Genomic DNA, 27,423 nt, shown 5'->3' on the forward strand with positions numbered 1-27,423 from the left:
GCTCGTTGCTCTTTTTTACAGGACGGAAAGTTTTGGAAGTCGCTCTTTTTTACAGGTCGGAAAAATTTGGTCGTCGCTCTTTCTTACAGGTCGGAAAACTTTGGAGGTCGCTCTTTTTTACAGGTCGGACAACTCTACATATCCGTCGGCGTTCTCAAGTCGTCGCATAGTAAGAGTATCTTTTTTTAATTAAATCAAGGGTGTCAAACTCAATTAATATTATGGCCAGACACATGAAACAATTACCTGTAAATAAGTGCACAATATAGACACATTAAGGCTTTTAAGTTAATTAAATTGTCCATTACGTGTAACATACAAAAGAAACCTAAATTCATATTTGTTTTCTGCTAAAATGTTTGACACTCTTGGTTTAACTCTTTAAAGCTGCACCACACGACCCAATTACATGTTGCTGGGTCATGGTTTAAATAGCAAATCATACCCAAACATTGTTGTAGTTACTTAAAAACTAAATAGGTTTTAAAATAGGTTGACAAATTTTGACTACTAAAACTTGACAAATTTATCCACAAAGACTTGACAAATTTTTATTGCGTGCTTACTTGCGGAGTCGTCGTTTGTTAATTCGGAGTTCTTTAGTCTTTAAAAACACGACCATTTAAAATAATGAATCATACCCAAAATTGTCATAATTACTTAAAAATAAGTAATGTTTAACAGTGTTAGAACCGCCACCTTAACGTGGTGGAGGGGTTTGAGTACCCGAATGATCCTGGGAGCTATGTTGTCGGGGGCTTAATGTCCCTGGTAGGGTCTCCCAAGGCAAACAGGTCCCAGGTGACGGGTCCGACCAAGAGCGGTTCAATAGCCATGTATGAAAAATCAAAATCAAAGGAAGTTCACGTCGCCCGGATTGGCGCTACCGGGGCCCCACCTTGGAGCCAGGCCCGGGGTTGGGGCTCGAGTGCGAGCGCCTGGTGGCCGGGGCTTTGCCCACGGGCCCCGGCCGGGCAGAGCCCGAAAGGACGACGTGGGCCCGCCCTCCCGTAGGCCCACCACCCGCAGGAGGGATCATACGAGGCCGGTGCAGTGTGGATCGGGCAGTCGTCCAGGGCGGGGGCCTTGGCGATCTGATCCCCGGCTACAGAAGCTAGCGTTAGGGACGTGGAATGTCACCTCTCTGGCGGGGAAGGAGCCTGAGCTTGTGTGCGAGGTGGAGAAGTTCGGACTAGATATAGTCGGTCTCGCCTCGACACATAACAAGGGCTCTGGAACCAGCCTTCTCGACAGGGGTTGGACTCTCTTCTACTCTGGAGTCGCCAACGGTGAGAGACGCCGGGCCGGGGTGGCTATACTTCTTGCCCCCCGACTTAGTGCCTGTACGTTGGAGTTTACCCCGGTGGACGAGAGGGTAGCCTCCCTCCGCCTTCGGGTGGGGGGACGGATCCTGACTGTTGTTTGTGCCTATGGGCCAAACAGCAGCTCGGAGTATCCACCCTTCTTGGATTCCTTAGAGGGAGTACTGGAGAGTGCTCCTTCTGGGGATTCCCTCGTTCTGCTGGGGGACTTCAACGCTCACGTTGGCAGCGACAGTGAGACCTGGAGGGGCGTGATTGGGAGGAACGGCCCCCCTGATCGGAACCCGAGCGGTGTTTTGTTGTTGGACTTCTGTGCTCGCCACAGATTGTCCATAACAAACACCATGTTCAAGCATAAGGGTGTCCATATGTGCACTTGGCACCAGGACACCCTAGGCCGCAGTTCGATGATCGACTTCGTAGTCGTGTCATCGGACTTGCGGCCGCATGTCTTGGACACTCGGGTAAAGAGAGGGGCGGAGCTGTCAACTGATCACCACCTGGTGGTGAGTTGGCTCCGATGGCGGGGGAGGATGCCGGTTAGACCTGGCAGACCCAAACGTATAGTGAGGGTCTGCTGGGAACGCCTGGCAGAGTCTCCCGTCAGAAGGAGCTTCAACTCCCACCTCCGGGAAAACTTCAACCATGTCTCGGAGGAGGCGGGGGACATTGAGTCCGAGTGGGCCATGTTCCGTGCCTCTGTTGCTGAGGCGGCTGATCAGTGCTGTGGCCGCAAGGTAGTCGGTGCCTGTCGTGGCGGCAATACCCGAACCCGTTGGTGGACACCGGGGGTGAGGGATGCCGTCAAGCTGAAGAAGGAGTCCTACTGGGCCTTTTTGGCCTGTGGGACTCCGGAGGCAGCAGACAGGTACCGACGGGCCAAGCGGAGCGCAGCCACGGCGGTCGCCGAGGCAAAAGCCCGGACATGGGAGGAGTTTGGTGAGGCCATGGAGAACGACTTCCGGACGGCTTCGAAGAGATTCTGGACCACTATCCGGCGTCTCAGGAGGGGGAAGCAGTGCACCGTCAACACTATGTATGGTGCGGATGGTGCGCTGCTGACCTCGACTCGAGACGTTGTGGATCGGTGGGGGGAATACTTCGAAGACCTCCTCAATCCCACCGACACGCCTTCCAATCAGGAAGCAGGGCCCAGGGACCCGAGAGTGGGCTCTCCTATCTCTGGGGCTGAGGTTGCCGAGGTGGTTAAAAAGCTCCTCGGTGGCAAGGCTCCGGGGGTGGATGAGATCCGCCCGGAGTTCCTCAAGGCCCTGGATGTTGTGGGGCTGTCATGGCTGACACGACTCTGCAACATCGCGTGGACATCGGGGGCAGTGCCTCTGGATTGGCAGACTGGGGTGGTGGTCCCCCTTTTTAAGAAGGGGGACCGGAGGGTGTGTTCCAATTATAGAGGGATCACACTCCTCAGCCTCCCCGGTAAGGTCTATTCAGGGGTACTGGAGAGGAGGGTCCGCCGGATAGTTGAACCTCGGATTCAGGAGGAGCAATGTGGTTTTCGTCCTGGCCGTGGAACTGTGGACCAGCTCTACACCCTCAGCAGGGTCCTTGAGGGGTCATGGGAATTTGCCCAACCAGTCCACATGTGTTTTGTGGACTTGGAAAAGGCATTTGACCGTGTCCCTCGGGGATTCCTGTGGGGGGTCCTCCGGGAGTATGGGGTATCGGACCTCCTGATAGGAGCTGTTCGTTCCCTGTATGACCGGAGTCAGAGTCTGGTCCGCATTGCCGGCAGTAAGTCGAAATCGTTTCCGGTGAGGGTTGGACTCCGCCAGGGCTGCCCTTTGTCACCGATTCTGTTCATAACTTTTATGGACAGAATTTCTAGGCGCAGTCAGGGCGTTGAGGGGGTCCGGTACGGGGGCCTCAGTATTGCATCACTGCTTTTCGCAGATGATGTGGTCCTGTTGGCTCCAACATACCGTGACCTTCAACTCTCACTGGATCGGTTCGCAGCCGAGTGTGAAGCGGCCGGAATGAGAATCAGCACCTCCAAATCCGAGTCCATGGTTCTCGACCGGAAAAAGGTGGAGTGCCTTCTCCGGGTTGGAGATGAGGTTCTGCCCCAGGTGGAGGAGTTCAAGTACCTCGGGGTCTTGTTCACGAGTGAGGGAAGGATGGAGCGAGAGATCGACAGGCGGATTGGTGCGGCGTCTGCAGTGATGCAGAGTCTGCACCAGTCCGTCATTGTGAAAAGGGAGCTGAGCCGAAAAGCAAAGCTCTCGATTTACAGGTCGGTCTACGTTCCAACCCTCACCTATGGTCATGAACTTTGGGTCATGACCGAAAGAACAAGATCACGGGTACAAGCGGCCGAAATGAGTTTCCTCCGTAGGGTGGCTGGGCTCTCCCTTAGAGATAGGGTGAGAAGCTCAGTCATTCGGGAGGGGCTCAAAGTAGAGTCGCTGCTCCTCTGCATCGAGAGGAGCCAGATGAGGTGGCTTGGGCACCTAATTAGGATGCCCCCTGAACGCCTCCCTAGTGCGGCGTTCAGGGCACGTCCCTCCGGAAGGAGGCCCCGGGGAAGACCCAGGACACGCTGGAGAGACTATGTCTCTCGGCTGGCCTGGGAACGTCTCGGGGTCCCCCCGGACGAGCTGGAGGAAGTGGCCGGGGAGAGGGAAGTCTGGGCCTCCCTACTGAGGATGCTGCCCCCGCGACCCGGAAACGGCTAAGCGGGAGAAGATGGATGGATGGAGTGTTAGTTTAAAATGAGTTGATGAATTTAACCACCGAAAATTAACCAATTTTATTGCGTGCCCACTTGCGGTGTCAGTAAAAGTCAGACGTCAATTTTCAATGTTGCGCGAAACGTGCGATAACGTGATGTCTGAAGAATTACGTATTTTCTGAAGAATTTGCTCATTTTCAATAAGAATTGGGAATTTTCCGACGATCCCTTGAAGATTACAATTTTGATTGCGGGAGGCTAAGAAAATTTGAGGAACCATCACAGCATCCAGAAAAGTGCCAGGACATCACCCACAACATCGACAATACTTGAAGGAAACTCACCTGTAGTCTGAGAAGAATGAAGACCATCTCCAGGACCTTCGTCACATGGGCTCTGGATTCATTTATTGTACCCATGTTAAGATTATGTACATTGTACTTATGTTGTAACATTCTTTGTATGTTAAAATGATCTATTGTAAAAGTTGAAATATCCATTGTACCTGTGTAAAGATGATTTATTGTACATATGTTGGAATATCTATTGTATGGTAAAATATTTATTGTATATTTTGAAGTGGTTGTATTGTATCATACTCTGTGTTATACCTGTTAAAATGATCCATTGTACCCATATTATATTTTCTTACAGCTAATGTTAAATATTTCTATTTTTCCAGCTAATGTTTACATTTTTTTTACAGCTAGTGTTAAATTGTTCTTTTTTGCCGGCTTATGTTGCATTGTGTTCCAACTACTGTTAAATATTTTTTATTTTGTCTGCTAATGTTGCGTTCTGTTAGTGTTCCAGCTTATATTTGTTTTTTTTTTTGTTTTTTTGCTTGCTAATATTACATTCTGTCCCAGCTAATGTTAAAAAATTTTGCTGCTCGTCGCTCTTTTTTACAGGTCGGAAAACTTTAGACGTCGCTCTTTTTTACAGGTCGGAAAATTTTGGACGTCGCTCTTTTTTACAGGTCGGAAAATTTTGGACGTCGCTCTTTTTTACAGGTCGGACAACTCTACATATCCGTCGGCGTTCTCAAGTCGTCGCATAGTAAGAGTATCTTTTTTTTATTAAATCAAGGGTGTCAAACTCAATTAATATTAGGGCCAGACACATGAAACATATACCTGTAAATAAGTGCACAATATAGACACATTAAGGCTTTTAAGTTAATTAAATTGTCCGTTACGTGTAACATACAAAAGAAACCTAAATTCATATTTGTTTTCTGCTAAAATGTTTGACACTCTTGGTTTAACTCTTTAAAGCTGCACCACACGACCCAATTACATGTTGCTGGGTCATGGTTTAAATAGCAAATCATACCCAAACATTGTATTAGTTACTTAAAAACTAAAGAAGTTTTAAAAATAGGTTGACGAATTTTCACTACTAAAACTTGACAAATTTATCCACGAAGAGTTGACAAATTTTTATTGCGTGCTTACTTGCGGAGTCGTCGTTTGTTAATTCGGAGTTGTTAAGTCTTTAAAAACACGACCCTTTAAAATAATGAATCATACCCAAAAATTGTCATAATTACTCATAAAATAAAATAAATAATGTTTAAAATGAGTTGATGAATTTAACCACCGAAAATTAACCAGTTTTATTGCGTGCCTACTTGCGGTGTCGTCAATTGTAAATTCGGACTTCTTAAATCTTTACAAAAATCAAAAAGCGGTTTATTTAAAGCTTTAACCCCTTGTTTTAAAGGTTAACCTCCTTTATTCCTTAACCTTGTCGTCAGTAAAAGTCAGACGTCAATTTTCAATGTTGCGCGAAATGTGCGATAACGTGATTTCTGAAGAATTACGTATTTTCTGAAGAATTTGCTCATTTTCAAGAAGAATTGGGAACTTTCCGAAGATGCCTTAAAGAACCATGTATGAAGATATAAAATTTGACTGCGAGAAGTTGAGAAGTAATTGAGGAACCATCACAGCATCCAGAAAAGTGCCAGAACATCACGCACGACGTCTACAATACTTGAAGGAAACTCACCTGCAGTCTTTCTGAAGAATTGCAAATTGCTTGAAGATTTGCGAATTTTTTGAAGAATTTGCTAATTTTCAATAAGAATTGGGAATTTTCCGACGATCCCTTGAAGATTACAATTTTGATTGCGGGAGGCTAAGAAAATTTGAGGAACCATCACAGCATCCAGAAAAGTGCCAGGACATCACCCACAACATCAACAATACTTGAAGGAAACTCACCTGTAGTCTGAGAAGAATGAAGACCATCTCCAGGACCTTCTTCACATGGGCTCTGGATTCATTTATTGTACCCATGTTAAGATTATGTACATTGTACTTATGTTGTAACATTCTTTGTATGTTAAAATGATCCATTGTAAAAGTTGAAATATCCATTGTACCTATGTAAAGATGATTTATTGTACATTTGTTGGAATATCTATTGCATGGTAAAATATTTATTGTATATTTTGAAGTGGTTGTATTGTATCATACTGTATGTATTATACCTGTTAAAATGATCCATTGTAGCCATGTTATATTTTCTTACAGCTAATGTTAAATATTTCTATTTTTCCAGCTAATGTTTACATTTTCTTACAGCTAATGTTAAATTGTTTTTGCCGGCTTATGTTGCATTGTGTTCCAACTAATGTTAAATATTTTTTATTTTGTCAACTAATGTTGCGTTCTGTTAGTGTTCCAGCTAATATTTGTTTTTTGTTTTTTTGTTTTTTTTGCTTGCTAATATTACATTCTGTCCCAGCTAATGTTAAAAATTTTTGCTGCTCGTCGCTCTTTTTTACAGGTCGGAAAACTTTGGACGTCGCTCTTTTTTACAGGTTGGAAATTTTTGGACGTCGCTCTTTCTTACAGGTCGGAAAACTTTGGACGTCGCTCTTTTTTACAGGTCGGAAAACTTTAGACGTCGCTCTTTTTTACAGGTCGGACAACTCTACATATCCGTCGGCGTTCTCAAGTCGTCGCATAGTAAGAGTATCTTTTTTTTATTAAATCAAGGGTGTCAAACTCAATTAATATTAGGGCCAGACACATGAAACATATACCTGTAAATAAGTGCACAATATAGACACATTAAGGCTTTTAAGTTAATTAAATTGTCCGTTACGTGTAACATACAAAAGAAACCTAAATTCATATTTGTTTTCTGCTAAAATGTTTGACACTCTTGGTTTAACTCTTTAAAGCTGCACCACACGACCCAATTACATGTTGCTGGGTCATGGTTTAAATAGCAAATCATACCCAAACATTGTATTAGTTACTTAAAAACTAAAGAAGTTTTAAAAATAGGTTGACGAATTTTCACTACTAAAACTTGACAAATTTATCCACGAAGAGTTGACAAATTTTTATTGCGTGCTTACTTGCGGAGTCGTCGTTTGTTAATTCGGAGTTGTTAAGTCTTTAAAAACACGACCCTTTAAAATAATGAATCATACCCAAAAATTGTCATAATTACTCATAAAATAAAATAAATAATGTTTAAAATGAGTTGATGAATTTAACCACCGAAAATTAACCAGTTTTATTGCGTGCCTACTTGCGGTGTCGTCAATTGTAAATTCGGACTTCTTAAATCTTTACAAAAATCAAAAAGCGGTTTATTTAAAGCTTTAACCCCTTGTTTTAAAGGTTAACCTCCTTTATTCCTTAACCTTGTCGTCAGTAAAAGTCAGACGTCAATTTTCAATGTTGCGCGAAATGTGCGATAACGTGATTTCTGAAGAATTACGTATTTTCTGAAGAATTTGCTCATTTTCAAGAAGAATTGGGAACTTTCCGAAGATGCCTTAAAGAACCATGTATGAAGATATAAAATTTGACTGCGAGAAGTTGAGAAGTAATTGAGGAACCATCACAGCATCCAGAAAAGTGCCAGAACATCACGCACGACGTCTACAATACTTGAAGGAAACTCACCTGCAGTCTTTCTGAAGAATTGCAAATTGCTTGAAGATTTGCGAATTTTTTGAAGAATTTGCTAATTTTCAATAAGAATTGGGAATTTTCCGACGATCCCTTGAAGATTACAATTTTGATTGCGGGAGGCTAAGAAAATTTGAGGAACCATCACAGCATCCAGAAAAGTGCCAGGACATCACCCACAACATCAACAATACTTGAAGGAAACTCACCTGTAGTCTGAGAAGAATGAAGACCATCTCCAGGACCTTCTTCACATGGGCTCTGGATTCATTTATTGTACCCATGTTAAGATTATGTACATTGTACTTATGTTGTAACATTCTTTGTATGTTAAAATGATCCATTGTAAAAGTTGAAATATCCATTGTACCTATGTAAAGATGATTTATTGTACATTTGTTGGAATATCTATTGCATGGTAAAATATTTATTGTATATTTTGAAGTGGTTGTATTGTATCATACTGTATGTATTATACCTGTTAAAATGATCCATTGTAGCCATGTTATATTTTCTTACAGCTAATGTTAAATATTTCTATTTTTCCAGCTAATGTTTACATTTTCTTACAGCTAATGTTAAATTGTTTTTGCCGGCTTATGTTGCATTGTGTTCCAACTAATGTTAAATATTTTTTATTTTGTCAACTAATGTTGCGTTCTGTTAGTGTTCCAGCTAATATTTGTTTTTTGTTTTTTTGTTTTTTTTGCTTGCTAATATTACATTCTGTCCCAGCTAATGTTAAAAATTTTTGCTGCTCGTCGCTCTTTTTTACAGGTCGGAAAACTTTGGACGTCGCTCTTTTTTACAGGTTGGAAATTTTTGGACGTCGCTCTTTCTTACAGGTCGGAAAACTTTGGACGTCGCTCTTTTTTACAGGTCGGAAAACTTTAGACGTCGCTCTTTTTTACAGGTCGGAAAATTTTGGACGTCGCTCTTTTTTACAGGTCGGACAACTCTACATATCCGTCGGCGTTCTCAAGTCGTCGCATAGTAAGAGTATCTTTTTTTATTAAATCAAGGGTGTCAAACTCAATTAATATTAGGGCCAGACATATGAAAAATTACCTGTAAATAAGTGCACAATATAGACACATTAAGGCTTTTAAGTTAATTAAATTGTCCATTACTTGTAACATACAAAAGAAACCTAAATTCATATTTGTTTTCTGCTAAAATGTTTGACACTCTTGGTTTAACTCTTTAAAGCTGCACCACACGACCCAATTACATGTTGCTGGGTCATGGTTTAAATAGCAAATCATACTCAAACATTGTATTAGTTACTTAAAAACTAAATAAGTTTTAAAATAGGTTGACGAATTTTGACTACTAAAACTTGACTAATTTATCCCCGAAGACTTGACAAATTTTTATTGCGTGCTTACTTGCGGAGTCGTCGTTTGTTAATTCGGAGTTGTTAAGTCTTTAAAAACACGACCCTTTAAAATAATGAATCATACCCAAAAATTGTCATAATTACTCATAAAATAAAATAAATAATGTTTAACAGTGTTGGTTTAAAATGAGTTGATGAATTTAACCACCGAAAATTAACCAATTTTATTGCGTGCCTACTTGCGGTGTCGTCAATTGTAAATTCGGACTTCTTAAATCTTTACAAAAATCAAAAAGCGGTTTTTTAAAGCTTTAACCCCTTGTTTTAAAGGTTAACCTCCTTTATTCCTTTACCTTGTCGTCAGTAAAAGTCAGACGTCAATTTTCAATGTTGCGCGAAACGTGCGATAACGTGATTTCTGAAGAATTACGTATTTTCTGAAGAATTTGCTCATTTTCAAGAAGAATTGGGAACTTTCCGAAGATGCCTTAAAGAACCATGTATGAAGATATAAAATTTGACTGCGAGAAGTTGAGAAGTAATTGAGGAACCATCACAGCATCCAGAAAAGTGCCAGAACATCACCCACGACGTCTACAATACTTGAAGGAAACTCACCTGCAGTCTTTCTGAAGAATTGCAAATTGCTTGAAGATTTGCGAATTTTCTGAAGAATTTGCTAATTTTCAATAAGAATTGGGAATTTTCCGACGATCCCTTGAAGATTACAATTTTGATTGCGGGAGGCTAAGAAAATTTGAGGAACCATCACAGCATCCAGAAAAGTGCCAGGACATCACCCACAACATCAACAATACTTGAAGGAAACTCACCTGTAGTCTGAGAAGAATGAAGACCATCTCCAGGACCTTCGTCACATGGGCTCTGGATTCATTTATTGTACCCATGTTAAGATTATGTACATTGTACTTATGTTGTAACATTCTTTGTATGTTAAAATGATCCATTGTAAAAGTTTAAATGTCCATTGTACCTATATAAAGATGATTTATTGTACATATGTTGGAATATCTATTGTATGGTAAAATATTTATTATGTTTTGAAGTGGTTGTATTGTATCATACTGTATGTATTATACCTGTTAAAATGATCCATTGTACCCATGTTATATTTTCTTACAGCTAATGTTTACATTTTCTTACAGCTAATGTTAAATTGTTCTTTTTTGCCGGCTTATGTTGCATTGTGTTCCAACTAATGTTAAATATTTTTTATTTTGTCTGCTAATGTTGCGTTCTGTTAGTGTTCCAGCTAATATTTGTTTTTTTTGTTTTTGTTTTTTTTGCTTACTAATATTACATTCTATCCCAGCTAATGTTAAAAAATTTTGCTGCTCGTCGCTCTTTTTTACAGGTTGGAAATTTTTGGACGTCGCTCTTTTTTACAGGTCGGAAAACTTTGGACGTCGCTCTTTTTTACAGGTCGGACAACTCTACATATCCGTCGGCGTTCTCAAGTCGTCGCATAGTAAGAGTATCTTTTTTTTTATTAAATCAAGGGTGTCAAACTCAATTAATATTAGGGCCAGACACTTGAAACAATTACCTGTAAATAAGTGCACAATATAGACACATTAAAGCTTTTAAGTTAATTAAATTGTCCGTTACGTGTAACATACAAAAGAAACCTAAATTCATATTTGTTTTCTGCTAAAATGTTTGACACTCTTGGTTTAACTCTTTAAAGCTGCACCCCACGACCCAATTACATGTTGCTGGGTCATGGTTTAAATCGCAAATCATACCCAAACATTGTATTAGTTACGTAAAAACTAAATAGGTTTTAAAATAGGTTGACGAATTTTCACTTCTAAAACTTGACTAATTTATCCACGAAGACTTGACAAATTTTTATTGCGTGCTTACTTGCGGAGTCGTCGTTTGTTAATTCGGAGTTCTTAAGTCTCTAAAAACACGACCATTTAAAATAATGACTCGTACCCAAAAATGTCATTATTACTTAAAAAATGAATTATGTTTAACAGTCCTTGTTTAAAATTAGTTAATGAATTTAACCACCAAAAATTGACCAATTTTATTGCGTGCCTACTTACGGAGTCTTCTAATGTAAATTCTGACTTCTTAAATCTTTACAAAAAGCAAAAAGCTGTTATTTAAAGCTTTAACCCCTTGTTTCAAAGGTTAACCTCCTTTATTCCTTAACCTTGTCGTCAGTAAAAGTCAGACGTCAATTTTTAATGTTGCGTGAAACGTGCGATAACGTGATTTCTGAAGAATTTGCTCATTTTCAAGAAGAATTGGGAACTTTCCGAAGATGCCTTAAAGAACCATGTATGAAGATATAAAATTTGACTGCGAGAAGTTGAGAAGTAATTGAGGAACCATCACAGCATCCAGAAAAGTGCCAGAACATCACCCACGACGTCTACAATACTTGAAGGAAACTCACCTGTAGTCTGAGAAGAATGAAGACCATCTCCAGGACCTTCGTCACATGGGCTCTGGATTCATTTATTGTACCCATGTTAAGATTATGTACATTGTACTTATGTTGTAACATCCTTTGTATGTTAAAATGATCTATTGTAAAAGTTGAAATATCCATTGTACCTATGTAAAGATGATTTATTGTACATATGTTGGAATATCTATTGTATGGTAAAATATTTATTGTATATTTTGAAGTGGTTGTATTGTATCATACTGTATGTATTATACCTGTTAAAATGATCCATTGTACCCATGTTATATTTTCTTACAGATAATGTTAAATATTTCTATTTTTCCAGCTAATGATTATATTTTCTTACAGCTTATGTTAAATTGTTCTTTTTTGCCGGCATATGTTGCATTGTGTTCCAGCTAATGTTAATTATTTTTTATTTTGTCTGCTAATGTTACGTTCTGTTAGTGTTCCAGCTAATATTTAGTTTTTTTTTTCTTTGCTTGGTAATATTACATTCTGTCCCAGCTAATGTTAAAAAAATTCAATTTTGACGATAACGTTGCATTCTGTTCCAGACAGAGGAGATTGCGCTCGTCCATCATCAGCTCACCTGTCACAGGTGAAGATGATTCCATTGATTAGACTAATTTATTTAAGCTGTGGCTGTTCAGTCACCTTCTCTTTTTTTATTTCAGCTCCTACGGACGCTGCTTGTTGCTCTTTTTTACAGGTCGGAAAACTTTGGACGTCGCTCTTTTTTACAGGTCGGAAAACTTTGGACGTCGCTCTTTTTTACAGGTCGGAAAACTTTGGACGCCGCTCTTTTTTGTAGGTCGGAAAACTTTGGACGTCGCTCTTTTTTACAGGTCGGAAAATTTTGGACGTCGCTCTTATTTACAGGTTGGAAAACTTTGGTTCTGTTCAAGCTAACATAGCATTTTGTTCCAGATAATGTTAAAATATTTTAGTTTGTCGTATAATGTCACATTCTGTTCCAGCTAATGTTGCATTCTGTTCTGAACATGCGTTAGACTGTCTTGCCAGGAGATAGCAATCCACCTGATTTGATACGTGCTTTGTAACCGAATATCGTTCTGAACAAATTTCTCAGTCTACGATATTATTATTGCATTTATTATTATTATTATTATTATTGCGTGCAAGGCCACTAAAACACTTTAAATGGGTTTAGACATTTTTAAGGGTAAAATGAATAGTTCTCAACATTGGGTTGGTGGCCCAACTTGAGATTTAAATAAAGTCCTCCTGAAATTCTTAATTAATCGATATAAATGAGAGATAGTTTAAACTTAAGTAACTACCGAGCATTTAAGGAAGCTCTCCAAACCGATGTGGCTTATCACTCCTACGGATGGGATGAAAACAGAGAGCAAAAGACAATATGATTGTCCGAGACTCAACTTAACTTTAATTTTGTCTAACCTTAAAAGGGACAATAATCTTGCTTCACTCTGGTTCAGACCCAAAATAGGAAATTAAGTCTCAAATAACAATTATGAGGGACAACAATAAAATAAATGAACTGACAAATTCAGTCCATAAAATAATTAGGTTATGTTATTAAGTGTGGAGTGTCAAGAATATGATTTCTCCTTCAGTCATAAATAAAGGATAGAATAAGATTTCTCCTTCATAAATAAGAGATGGCAAAAAACAAAAATTGAAATAAATAACATTTATTTATTTGGTTAAACTTGTTAGGCTTTTTCACATCTCCATGTCTCCCAATTGTATGCATTCATCTTGGGAAGACATGCACTTACACTCCAAACTTCTTCGTACGACTTGCATGCCCTTGTAAGTAGTGGCTCTCAAATTGTTACTTCTCACCAGGTATCAGCGTACCACTAGTAGTCGACGTACCACAGTTTGAGAATCACTACAACTCCAGCTATGCTTCTCCTTGCTCCAGGAAAGCAGAACCAAATTAATACATCCTGCCTTTCTTTCAGCCTCACATTTTCCCACTCACGTGTGTGAATGGGCTACAGATAGCTTTGAGCTCGGCATGGCTAAAAGCTCACTAACCCACTCCTAACCATTGCAGCACCTTTTAGGATCTAAAAAGCTCTCCGATACTGACCTCTGACCTAACTCTGCCTTCCTGGAGGATATAACTGAGTTGTATTAACATATTAACAATTCAATTAGTTAGTTAACTAACCCTAACAGCCCTTCTTTTTCATTTATTTTTTTGTTTTGTTTTTTTTCCCCTCTTTTCTTCTGTGCAGGTACCAACCGATCCCAAGAGAGGTTGCCAGGTGTTTGAAGACTGCCCTTCCTCTGACAACAACCGATCATCTGCACGATATTCGGCCTGATGACTTTGTGATCGTCTGCAACGCGAGACGGAAGAGGTGGACCGACCCTTTCCAAGTTCAGCTGACGACCTACACGGCAGTGAAGGTCGTGGAGTGGGTGACATGGATCCAAGCAGATGATTGCCGACACGGAGGCTGAACGAACAACAAAGGGGAAACCGACAAGGCTACTGAGTGGGGCGGTGCAGTAACAGCTACCCCATCTAAGCTGGTTTCTCAGGTGCGGTGCACAAAGAAGCGTTCCTTTGCTTAGTGGAGAAAAGACCTTTCACCCCCCCGGGGATCAGGAGCCGATCTTTTTGACAAAGGAGGCACATGATCAAGCCCTGTGGACCTCGACGTGGGATTTTGTTCTTCCTTTGCTTCGTTTATATGTCACGCCCGTGAAGAGCATACAGTTAGGTGGAGGGTGGACAACCTCACACCGAGCTGAAAGTCATACAGTCACAAGCTCTGATCGCCGACAAAGACACTGGACTCGAGTCAATGAATATGAGTGATGTCCTTGATGATGATTTATTTTTGATTATCTAGATGGTGGTAGAGGGTTTGATGATTCATGCCATTGATAATGAAGTTTTTAATGGTTTTTGCTTATTTCCACATTTTTCTTGCTCTCTCTCTCTTAGATGTGTCTGTGTCTCACAAAGAAGCATTTATCCAATGTGTGACAATAACGATGCTAATGTTTAACCCTGACAGACAGCAAAGATGGATCCAAGGTTATTCTACTGGAATATAATAATTTTGTTTCTTGACATGGTCATTGACGGTGACCAAAAGTGGGCAATTATATCATCAAATGTGTGTTCATGTGTACAATTTGTCATGTTTATACACGATGACTGCATTATATTGTTGTACAACAGAGACGTTGCTCCTTTGCTGAGTCATGTTAGATTAGATTAAATTATCCGCAGTACAGACAGATTGTGCTGTATTTACAGTGTCAGCAACAAACAGTCTTTCCTCAAGGTCTCATACCAAAACTCTGATAAGCAGAACTCTGTAACAGTGATTTTCCACTCCTCCTTCCCTTCACCCCCTCTTTCCCTCTCATCTTAGGGTGGGGCTCTTCCTATCTGTCAAAGTTGATGCTCAGAAAACTTTCCGTTAGTTGCTAGCCGCCTTGTTCTGCTGCAGGATGGAACACCCTTTTTTGTACTCCTTTTCATTTAGTTTATAATAAATCCTTTTTTATAAAATCATCATGCTTTGACTGGACTTCATTATTCAACCAGAGCAGAAATCATGTTTCCACCTAAATTCATCCATATCTTAGTTTAGCTGCATGGATTGAAACCATAAAGAATGTTTTACCCAGATTTCTTTACTTATTTCAAACTCTTCCAATTTACATTCCTAATTACTTATCTGCAGAATGGGCCAAAGGAATTTCCAGAAACCTTGTATCCACTATAAAACAATGCAGTTGTCAAAAAACAAGGGAGGCCGGGGCCTCTCGTTTTTTCAGCTCAAGTTCAAGCATTACTCTATTGGTGTAATCCAGAATATGTTGCTAAATGGAAAGATATAGAATGCAATGTGGTCCCAGAGGTCCCCCTACAGGCTATTCTGGCAGACGCAAAATGTCTTGAGTCATCTGACAACCTGGGAAATATATGGGTAGAATTTGTATTTGCAGTTTGGAAAGAGCTGTTAAAAACATAACTTGAAAAAGAATATTAAAATGCTGAGTTTGCTGGCATATGATCAAAACATCATACCAAACAGTATTGATTCCAGATATAAAACTTGGATGACAAAAGGTGTAAAGGTCATTTTCCAAATTGTAAATTATAATCAATTAGAAAGTTTTGACACACAGCAACATTAATTTGGAGAATTTCTACTGATATTTACAAATACGGACTTATTGTCAGGATATTAAACAAAATGCATCTCATTATCCACTAGTCCAGGGGTCTGCAACCTGCGGCTCTGGAGCCTCATGTGGCTCTTTGACTCTTTAGCAATGGCTCTCTGACGATTTAAAAAAATAAGAAAATGACTTATTTCCTACAGAGGGTACTGGTGATTAATGACATTAACTTCAAATAAATTGATGATAAAACAATTGGTTAACCTAAAAATGAGTAACTCTGCCACCGTCCTACTTCAACTCCTGTAACATCTACAGACCATTAACTTTCCTAACACCAGTGGCTAACCTTCAGTTTTAAATCTCTGGTCAGATAACTTAAATAACAAAAAAGACTATTCTGGAAGAAAATACAGACGTTATTTGTGTGGGGAAAGATTTTTTTAACTGCTAACATACCGGCTTAATTTGCTTGCTTGATATGTTGTAAGAAATTAGCATGTGTTGGAGCTGATAATGTGTTATCAAATTCAAGTTATTTTTGTAGCCCTTCAAATCCATTAACTCATAAAATTATTCGATACTATTTTAACGGTATAGAATTTTATATGCTGTATTGTTTTCATGAGAAGGTTTTTTTTTCGGCTCCGGAAGGACTTTAATCCAGTCGAGATTAGGCAAAATGGCTCCTTAAAGAGTAAAGGGTGCAGCCCCCTGCACTAGTCGAACTTTTTTTATCAGTGCATACAAATTACAACTTTTAAGAGGAACAATATCAAAACTGAGTATTCCGAATTTTAAAGTTGCAGCTAAAAAAGCTATTACAAAGAAGTGGAAAGTACAGAGAGAACCGACTATCCAAGACTAGACCAATATAATGATGGACATTTACAAAATGGAAAAGATAACTTTTACAGTTAACCTAAAGATAGATCTATTTGTTAAACACTGGAGTGGGTGGGAAAGATATGCGAAACAATATATGCCTGAGACTACATACCCTGTAATGTGACCGGGTATTCACAACTGCAAGGACCAATCATAGGAGAGCTTGCAGAGCTGCAGAATGTGAAGTTGTCGATATGAGTAGCGATTGTATGGAAAGGTGAGTGTAATTAGCCGATGAATGGTTGATATCAAGGATGTCAAAAAAACGCAAAAGAGTTCACTAGTGAGCTGCAAAAACTCTGACATGTATAGTCAATCATTGGTTAATGTTAACTAGTAATACAGTAGTTGTGTTGCTTGCAGGCGAAGAAAGCTCACGAGTTAAATTTTTTTTTGCCCTTATGAGATATTGCCCAGTACAAATAAGACATCTACCAGTAAAACTATTTGCAGCAGCACAAATGATGTGTAGGTGATGAAAAGAATGTACTAACTCACTAGTGTAGGGGAAATAAGCACTAGTAGTGTTAAATACAGTTAAAACATGTTAAAAGCATTCTAGAATTCTTGTTTTTGAGTGATTTGGTACATGATGATAAAAGGATGTACTTTCCCTTTAAGATTGTATACATTTGCCAGATATGCTGTTGATTTTGATGAGTGGAGTCAGTGTTTTGAGAGCTTTGGAAGCAAACTGTTTTCTTACCTGCTTTTCGGTGATCAGTAATTAGTTTCAAGTGTATTAGCCAGCCACGTTCATATCAGTGGAATCATTACTTTGAAACCGAGTAATAATACAATTTTAATTTTTACAACGTTTCTGAAGTAGATTTTTGTGGAGCCAGAGTTTGCTACGAATGCTGCTTGTGGAACGTAATTTCTTGCTAGCAACAGATAACAGAGTAAGCCATTGCAAGCTCTCAAGACAATTTAAACCTTACACCCTTGTTGCCATTGTGTCCATTGGGATGTCAGGCAGATCTCACATTTATTTACAATATTTCTCAGAAGGTGATAAAAGAAAAGAGGCACCCAATAGAATTACCAAGTCAGCTTTAATCAAAGTGTAAACATAAAAAAGAAGCATATAATTAGATTAGGGCTTCCTGAGTCGTGATCATAGAGAGCCTGTAGAGCATCAGGGGGACACACAGGACCATCTGCTCCAAGGGCTGCTGTTCTGCATGCTCCAGATGTTTCACCCCACCTCACAGGAAAGGCAGCTCATTCCGAGAGCTAATACGGTGCGGGACAGGAGCCCTCCAGGACCAGAGCGCAAGCACAGATGTTACATAAGCACACAGCTGTGTGCTGAGGTGGTCCACCTCAGCCAGCCCAGCTTCCCGTCGCTGTAAGGCGGGTATCTCAGAGTATTGAACCTCTCTAAGGCCCAGCCTCGCAGCATGCACGCACGGCGGTGGCTGAACGTCTCAAAGCCCCAGCGTCCATGGTAGCTGCCCCACCCACTGGCACCTACAGAAACAAAGGCCCGAGGGTCCTGGTGAGGCTCACGTGATTTCATGAGGTTGGTCACATGACAGCTCTGCATTCATGCCTCCTTATGTTCTGGAACTGAAATTATCCTTGATATAGATCATAAGCTAAAGAAACCTAAATGTGGATCATCAGGTTTTGGAGGAGTTCCTCTCCTGATCCCTCTAAGGGTCCACACTGCTGCAGAGGGTGTTGGTGCTAATCCGTGTGAACAGGTGAGCTACACAAAGCACAGTAATGTCAAACTGGCGTGACCTACCCACGCCTCCAAAGGGCAGGCTCGGCAGCGTCATGTGAACGATGCCGTCGTTGGAGCAGAACCCTCCGCTGCTCGTCTTCTCCAGCACCGTTTTCACCACCTTCAACCACAGAAAGCACAACAGGGTTGAGAGCTTTCAAAGTAAAAGTTTACAGACCGTGACAGGGTGGAGCTCTTACAGACGACTCCTCAGAGAACACGTACAGAGCCAGAGGCTTCTGTCCTCTGTTGATCAGGGCGATGGCTTCCTCCACAGACTCCACGGAGAGGATGGGCAGAATGGGACCAAGGATCTCCTCTGCCATCAGAGCGTCATCCTCAGAAACATCCACCACTACTGTGGGAGCTGAGGAGAAAGGTGAAAGGATCTGATATGTTATAGAGGCCCCGCCCGCTAAAGATCAGATTCAATATGTTTGAGGAGGAGCTAAAAACCCACCCATGTACTTGTCCTCCTGGTCGCTCTCTCCTCCAATCACGATCCTCCCTCGTGTCTTCTCCAACAGGGCTCGGAGACGAGTCCAGTGTTGGGGGGACACGATGCGGCACAGGTCTGGACAGGTCCGTGGATCTTCTCCGTAGAATTCCCACAGAGCCTCTTTCAGAGCAGGAAGCAGGAGGTCCCGTGTGCTGGAGGTGCACAGGATGTAGTCTGGAGCCACGCAGCTCTGGCCTGCATTGAAAAACTTGGCCCAGACCAAACGACGAGCCGCGGCCGTCATGTTGACCGGTCCGTAAACCACACAGGGAGACTTTCCTCCCAGCTCCAGGGTCACAGGGGTGAAGTGCAGGGATGCAGCCTGAAGGATGCTGCGGGCCACGCCCTTAGAGCCTGGCAAACAAAGCCCAGGGTTAAAGAAACACAAGTAAGAAAAATAATGATTATATAGGCGTATGAACATGTGAAACAAAAACAAAAAAAACACCATTGAGTCTCTGGAATTATGCTATTTTAGTCATTTTACTTTGCATATTTAAAAAAAAAAATATATATATATATTTTTTTTTTTTTACAGCAGCAAGAAATGTAAAATGAAAAACACATTTGGAATAAATAAATGAAATATCAATAACAAGAGGATAGAATAAAATACTATAATAATAATAACACATATGGGCAATTGTTGAGAGTATTTACACACACAAACACATAATATGTATATATATATTAGAGATGTACCATAATGAAAATTATTGGCCGAAACCGAAAATTAGAAAACCAAGGAAGAAAACAAACATGGAAAGAAATTATTCCCAAAGTCCTATTGCATTTTTGGCTCTAAAGGTTACTAACCTCACTAAAAGTAATACAATGCAATATCATTTTAGTATATGATGATAATATTTGTGGAGGTGTTGGTAAGCTGTGTATCCCATGATGCACCTGCAGGGCTTCAGTTGGTACCTGTGAAGAAGATGTGGTCAAATCTGTTCTTCAGCAGCTCTTGAGTTTCCTCTGCTCCTCCACGAATCACAGCATAGCATTCCTGTAACCAATCACAGTTTAGGATTCAGAGTGGTCAGAACGCTCACAGGTTCTACAGTTTTAGGATCAGACACATGCATGCATGCCCTGAGGACATGGAGGAGCCGACGCAGAGCACAGTTCTCCAGCTGATAGAATACAGAAGAAGATAGTAACAGATCTACAAAGGTGGAGAAAGCTGCAGTTGAAGCTTTGTTGTGTAGAACAGTTGATGTGATTCTCTTACACCAGTGGTTCCCAAACTTTTGTCCCGTGTACCCCTTTAGCATTTTTGTCTAATCATGTGTAGCTCCTTCATATCTTAAGTACCCTCTCCATAATTTCATATGCTTTTCAATTAGTGAAACAGTGGACTCTCCGAAACCCCTAACTGTGTCTCTAAAATTAGTTCCCAAAGGCTTAATCTACAAATTCAAAACAATGAGTGAAATTTAAAGTCATTTAAAAAAAAATAACAATGCCATTTTTATGTAATTACTTCAATAGTAAGTTAATATGGTCTCCTTTGTAAAATTATGCTAATTATTGTCTCCTACTGTCAGAAGTGTGATAAAACAGCCTCTACAGCATTAAACAATCCTGTTTCAATAAATTACAATCATATATAGTATTTTATTAAGCAATAGTACTGTTAGTTTGTGGTGAATTTGTCAAAAAAAAATTGCCTAAAAAGGAACAAGTAGCTTTTCCTGATTATTTTTTAATTAATTTTTAAATCTTTCCCGGTACCCCCTGCAATGTGCTCCTGTACCCCTGTTTGGGAACCTCTGCTCTACACTGAGTGAAGCAGAACCATCATTTGACAAAGATCAACCAATGGGAGAAGAGGAATCACTCTCCTGACTCCAGATGTCCCATCATCTCTCTCCTCTGCATCAGCAGAGCAAACACCAGCTGTGTTCTTCTCCACCTCCATCACCCTATGTGGTTCTCCTACACACTGACGAAGCAGAGGTGTGAAGGGCCACAGCTGGAGCTCACCTGGGACAGATATTTGGGGACAAGCTCCGCGACAAGGCTGCCTGTGGTGGCGCTGACCTCTGAAGGCTTGAGGATCACACAGTTCCCTCAGAAACAGAGATACAGAGAGCAGACAGTGAGTGGTGGATCCATGAGGGAGAGCTTATGATGATGAGGTCCTACCTGCAGCAATGGCCCCCACCATGGGGAGGAGGAGGAGCTGCAGAGGGTAGTTCCACGACCCGATGATCAACACCACTCCCAACGGCTCCCTACGAATGAAGCAGTCGTCCAGCTTCGTGGCCTGAGGATGAAAAGCAGCGACCCGTTATCAGTGCACGCTCCTGGGGAGGTACACACTCACCAGGTTGGTGCTAGCTGACTCGGGCTGCATCCAGCTGGACAGGTTGCTGATGGTGAAGGTCAAGTCATTGAGCAGGATGTCCACCTCGGACAGGACGGCTTCAAACTTCGGCTGATGTGCATCAACAAGAGGACAATGAATCAGGAGCAGAAAACATGTGGACGGTTCTGAACCTTTGGATACAAGCTGAGAGTTAAGATGTGAGGGAGAAGGTAAACGACATGCTGTGAAGGATGAGGACGACCAAGTGTTGGTTGGAAGGTGACAGAGATACATCTGCCAGGTCCTGGTCCACACGATCTCTGCTAATCAATATCAACTAGTCAACAATCTCCAGGACTGACACCAGTCTATAGTCTCCAGTCCTTCACTGAGCTGAAAATGATTTCAGGGATCCAAGGCCCAGCGTTTGCGGGGTCACCCGGCCCCCGTGCCGACCCTTGGCAAAGGGAGCCGACGACGGCGGCGAGACCAGGGAGTAAGGGGGAAGCGCCGGCGGCTGCTCCTTCAGCCGCGGCGCGTGCCCAGCCCCGCTTCGCACCCCAGCCCGACCAACCCAGCCCTTAAAGCCAATCCTTATTCCGAAGTTACAGGTCAACTACTGTCTGTATACACAATCAAAAGACGAGGGAGGCTGCCCCGACTGACTGTTTGTTGATTTTTTGCGAGAGTGCTGCGGCGCTTGTGGCCACTAGGGGCCAGTGTTGGGAACGTTACTTTAAAAAAGTAATTTGCTATAGTTACTCACTATTTGTTCAAAAAGTAACAGAGTTAGTAATTGAATTACTCTATAATAAAAGTAACTCATTACCAAGGAAAGTAACTATTTGCGTTACTGTTAAAAAAAAGAAGTTGCTATATGTCAAATAATTTAGATTTTTTAGATGCGTGTGTCGTTGTGAGGTGCTTCATTAAATTTAAGTTGCTTACAATGAATGTCGACAAAGTCTTTGCTCCTGGATATAATGAACACTTCACATGCACGTTCTTGCCTTTGACCACAGTTAATTTAAAGTAGTGTTTGTATCGCCACCTTAACAATGCCAACTTTTCATTGGACTGCTCCACGCTCGCCATCTCTGCTGCTTCATCAAATCTGTAGTGGTTGTGTGTCTGGCACATGTGTAAAAACACTGGCTCTGATTGGCTACCATGAAACATGACGCCGCCAATCGTAATCGCTTACCTTGCTTTTAACCCACCTCCTCACTACAGCTGCGTATGAAGCCAGGGGTGCTTTCGGACAACAGTTTATTCAATCAATGCATGTAACGCACCGCATTTAACGTTCAGTAACGTTAATGGCGTTGTAATGGCATAAAAAGTAATTAGTTAAATTACCCCGTTACTGAAAAAAAAACGCTGTAATTCCAAACACTGCTTGGGGCGTTTGCGTGAAAGTGACCGGTGGGTTAGTGGCTAGCACGTCCGCCTCAGAGCAAGAAGGTTCTGGGTTCAAGCCCTGGGGTGGACACTTGGGTCCTTTCTGTGTGGAGTTTGCATGTTCTCTCCGTGCTGTGTGGGTTTCCTCCCACAATCCAAAAACATGACTGTTGGGTTGACTGGAGTCTCTAAATTGCCAATAGACCTATGGTTTGCAACTGACGTCACATATCCCATGATCCTCTCCGATTTGCTTGGATCTGCCATCTCTTATGTATACAACACATCTTCAATGGTGGATTCATGTGATTTTTCCTGAATTTATCAAGGATTAAACATCCCAGATAAAGCCAGGTATCACGGTATGATAGAGGAGTGCAGAGGGACCCCTACAGCAATTTGAGGACGATGTGGGCATGTGGCCGAGTGTAAATTACACGGACATCATGAACTACTTGGTACTCACTACAAGATTTGTAACAGGGAGACAGATGAAGGCGTACAAAAGCCTCTCCTCATGCAACTTTTTTGTGTCGGGGTGGGTGAGGAATACTGTTGTAAAAATACAAAACGATGCAAAGGCAGAAACAAATGTACACACACACATATATATGCGCACATGCCTGGTAGTGTGAAGTGGAAGATCCTGTTATTTTAGAAACACATAAGTCAGGGTAGTAATGGATAAAAAAAACGTACCCTTCACAAAATGCTCTTCAATGTATTTGTAGCTTGTAGGTTTGATGTCCGATCTGTGCAGATTTGTGAGCCACTGTCTTTGACTCTGCAAGTTAATCCTTCGATTTCTGGCCCTTCACGCTGTTTAACAGTAGGTAAACTAAAAAACTAAACATTGTTGCGAGCAGAATTGTTAGAACACCCGACAACTGCGCACATAACTCCCATTTTGCGCTTTTCTCAATAGTCACCGCCATGTTGTAAATAAAAGTTGTCCTGAAAGATGGTGGAAACTAGTGAATCAGAGAGGATCATGGGAAATTTGTGACGTCGGTGCAAACAATCTCTATAGGAGTGAACGGGAGTGTGAGTGGTTGTCTGTCTGTGTGTTGCCCTGCGATGTACCGGCTCCCTATCCAGGGTCTACCCCCACCTAGCGCCCAGTGTGAGCCGGAGATAGTCACCCCTGTGACCCTGAAAACAGGAACAAGCGGGTCTGAAAATGGATGAACGTGTGAAACTAGTTAGGTCTGAAAAAGTTATATGAATTTGAGAAAAATGTCTTTTGTCTCAAGGTTAATGCAGAAGCAAAAAATATAATCAAGACTCCTAAATGGTGAGTGTGAGTGCGTGACCTTTACTTTCTTCAGGTCGCTGTGCAGAGCCTTCACGATCTCATCCTGATTCTCTTTGATCATGGCCATGAGCTTCATCAGCTGAGTGCGGCGAAACTGCTCCGTCAGGGTCTGACCGGAATGAAACGCCGTCCTCACACGCTCCAACACCTTCTGATGAGCATCCATGGTTTCTGCTGAGAGGAAGAGAGACTTTGAAACATCCCTTTAATATCTTATTGACACACCCAGTTTGGAGGACATTTCTAAAACAAAGAAACCGTGACCACGAAACCAAAAAAATAATTGCTCAAAAAAGGCATTAAAGTTGCAGTCCGCAACTCTCATATTCCTCTCTCCCCCTCCCTCCCCGCTGCTCTCTTGCCCTGCGTCCAAACTTTCCAAAGTCCCTCCCTCAGAGGAACTAACAAGCTAACGTTAGTCCGACAGCAACATCACAGTAATATAACATGATCTGTTAAAAGCATATTACTGCAGCGCTTCTCTCTCTCTCTCAATGTGCACACACCTCAGCAACAGCAGTAACAACAACACAGTGTCACTTACAGCAGCCCACATGGAGGCTGCTACGCGAACACGAACAAACACATGCACCACAATGTTCTAGTGTAACAATTACAAACATAATGTAAATAAAGCAGCAGTAATTACCTTTCAAGCAGAAAAGTCGCTAATTCCATGTTCCACTCCTCCAGACCATACACTGTAAAAAAGACGGTGCTACAGCCACGGGGAAGGGGCGGGTCCTGTGAGCAACAGCTGTCAGACAGCCCATCAAACACAATCCTGGCTCTAATTTTTTATTTTTTTGGTGGTGCATTCTGGCAATCTGCCAAAGGATGCAGGTGGACTCAATGAGCCTTTTTTTTTTTTCACACAAACTACTAGTTTGATGTAAAGCTGTCCTTACATAGTGACAGCTTTAGCAAATATGACAAAAAGTCACTTTTAGAAAAGTTGCAGACTGCACCTTTAAAAAAATAAATAAAAAAATACAACTGAAATACACACAAGTATGAACTTACACGACCACATATCTGCACACATGCAGTCACACAAAAAAATGCAGCAGCAACAGTTCGTCATTCTCTACAGCACAACAACAGACCAGACAGAAACTAAATAACTTAAATATGTATTTAACCCAGTTTGTAGAGTCTGTTTCTCTCTCTACAGACAGGGACGGACAAAAAGCTCAGCTCATCACAGAAGAACAGATATCTGACTACAGACAGACACTAACTGACAGTCACAGACAGATGGGAGGACTGACCTAAAACAATGAAGTAACCTGAAGCTGACTGACAGGTGTGTCTGTGACTCAGCAGCTCCTCTACTCACGGTTAGAATACAACGGTCTGTGTCTGTCAGTGGGAGAGAACAGACGGAGTGTGTGTTTGTTTTGGTTTGTTTGTTCATGCGCGTGCGCGTGCGTGTTTATCTGGGGAGAAAAAAAAAAAAAAAAAAGAAAGAAAGTTGAGCCACAGACGCTTTCCTTACCGGAGGTTCCGCGTGCAGTCCCGGTCCGTCACGCTCGGACTCACAACCCGTCGCAGCTGTTTACGGAAACACATTCAGTGGATCCTGATAAACGAGCTTAAAACCTGCCGGACCAGAGGCACGAGCACGGGAGGAGGAGCTTGTGAGCGAGCTGCGACCTGATCCGACCTGGTTCTTCCTGTGGTCACCTTGGTTCTCCTGTGGAATGAGAAGGTTCCACATTATTTGAGGAACAGTGGTAGGTGATAAAGGGTTCTGTAAGTGTTTTTTCATTTCATTTTATTTATTCTTTTTTCATGGTAATGCAACACAAATTGGTACAACAATCCAGCAAACACAACAATAATACATTCCATGAAAAGAAGAACAGTAGGATGAAGAAAAAAATCTTATAAACTCCTCCCCCATTCTTAACAAAAACGTTACAAATTAGAAGTTCTCACCGATGCCAAAAGATAACAATAGCCCAGAACAGATGTATTTTCACTTTTTTATTATTTTTTTTATTTTATTTCTCAATTATTATAAATGATTTTGCTAAAACAACAGTTGTTGTAAATTTAACAATTTTCACATTCATCTTTATACAAGTTAAGTATGTGCTGTTTATACTTATATTTGAATTGAAGAATATTTGAACATTTTAGATCATTTTCTAGAGAGTTCCATTGTATCACACCAGATACTGAGACACACATTTTTTTGAGGGTATTTCCTGCAAAAGGTTGTTTTAAGTCATTATTTCTTCTGCTTGTCTCACTGTTTACAGTAAAAAGGGTTTGAAGTCCATGCGGTAACAGACAGTGTTTTGCTTTATGGACAACTAATAAAGTTTGTAAAGAAACCAAGTCCATCAGTTTGAGTAGTCCTGACCTCAGAAACAGTCCTGTGGTATGCTCTCTTGGAGCAACTCCATTAATTATTCTTATAACCCTTTTTTGCAAAAGAAATAAGGGCGTTAAATTAGTAATAAATTAGTAATATAAGTATTACCCCATTTCATTAAATATGGCAAAATTAAGGAGCAATATAGAATTCTCATTGCCTTGTAATTCAACATAAACTTTACTCAAAACGGCAATGTTTTTACAAATTTTATTTCTTATGTAAGCTATGTGCGACTTCCACTTTTGAGCTAACTCTCATGTACAGTACCTGATGCAGAGAGACATAGTCAGAGGTTTATTTGCTTTGCTGAATCAATCAATCAATGAATCAATCACTCGTCTAAAACAGATTAGATGTTTTAAATTTAGAAATCAAACGATCAGTTATTATAGTTAAAGATGACATTTACTGGTGATTTAAAGCAATACAAATTATGTACAAGATTATTGATTTATTCCTTATTACTTATCATTTAGGGGTCTATGGTGTGTGTTTATTAGATTTGCAGTATTTTGGTATATGAACATGAGTTGTTTAATTAAAAAAATAAAATAAATTATTCTTATTTGTTAAAGATTTCAACTTTGTGAATTTTTGGTCAAACTGACTGGTGATTGTATCCGTTTTGTCTCTTCGCTTACATATTTGGTTGTGTTGTTACATCCAGATTAAGTTGAATTTAGATGTTCTGAAACTGTCCTTGTCCTGAAAATGTCAGCGAACAAATTGACCTGAATAGATTTATTTAGTATAAAGAAAAATTAAACCATGAATAATAATCCATTCAAACAGTTCCCTCAGGCTTTTCATCATTGTTCCCACACAACCTCAAGGAGAACATGCAAACACCACATGTACAGTAAGTGGATTTGGAGCCAGTTCTTCTGGCTGAGCTGTTGACAGTTACAGGATCATGGGTAATGTCAGGTAACCAATGGCAGATCATTATTTTCTGTCCAGGATGCAGAACAAATCTCTTCCTGTTTCAGAAACCACTTTAACAGCAGA

At 40.9% G+C, this 27,423-nt stretch overlaps 1 protein-coding gene across 7 annotated transcripts; it reads right to left on the reverse strand.

The window, feature by feature from the left end:
- Window positions 1–17,804: 17,804 nt before the first annotated feature.
- Window positions 17,805–25,698, reverse strand: aldh3b1 (aldehyde dehydrogenase 3 family, member B1). Of its 7 annotated transcripts, none has more exons than XM_028455914.1 (10): window positions 25,528–25,698; window positions 24,034–24,200; window positions 21,332–21,442; window positions 21,151–21,271; window positions 20,989–21,074; window positions 19,927–20,008; window positions 18,961–19,353; window positions 18,701–18,867; window positions 18,522–18,621; window positions 17,805–18,241 (listed from the first exon to the last, which is right to left on the reverse strand). In XM_028455914.1, exons 2-10 carry the CDS (start codon window positions 24,193–24,195, stop codon window positions 18,057–18,059), a joined length of 1,407 nt encoding a protein of 468 aa, XP_028311715.1. In that variant the 5' UTR covers window positions 24,196–24,200; window positions 25,528–25,698; the 3' UTR covers window positions 17,805–18,056. The 7 variants fall into 7 exon arrangements, with proteins under 7 accessions (XP_028311715.1, XP_028311714.1, XP_028311718.1 ...); XM_028455913.1 differs by having other exon boundaries at window positions 24,034–24,203; window positions 25,528–25,696; XM_028455917.1 differs by lacking the exon at window positions 25,528–25,698 and adding an exon at window positions 25,301–25,443.
- Between the last annotated feature and the right edge of the window lie 1,725 nt (window positions 25,699–27,423).

The sequence above is a fragment of the Gouania willdenowi genome, chromosome 8, assembly GCF_900634775.1.
Source record: "Gouania willdenowi chromosome 8, fGouWil2.1, whole genome shotgun sequence".
Classification (NCBI taxonomy): domain Eukaryota; kingdom Metazoa; phylum Chordata; class Actinopteri; order Blenniiformes; family Gobiesocidae; genus Gouania; species Gouania willdenowi.

Coding starts and splice junctions, on each gene's coding strand:
- aldh3b1 (XM_028455912.1), bottom strand. CDS start 21,607: ATGTATCTCTGTCACCTTCCAACCAACACTTGGTCGTCCTCATCCTTC. Junction 21,075..21,150: donor GGTGGGGGCCATTGCTGCAG/GTAGGACCTCAT, acceptor TCTGTTTCTGAG/GGAACTGTGTGATCCTCAAG. Junction 20,009..20,988: donor TCCCCAAATATCTGTCCCAG/GTGAGCTCCAGC, acceptor GATTGGTTACAG/GAATGCTATGCTGTGATTCG.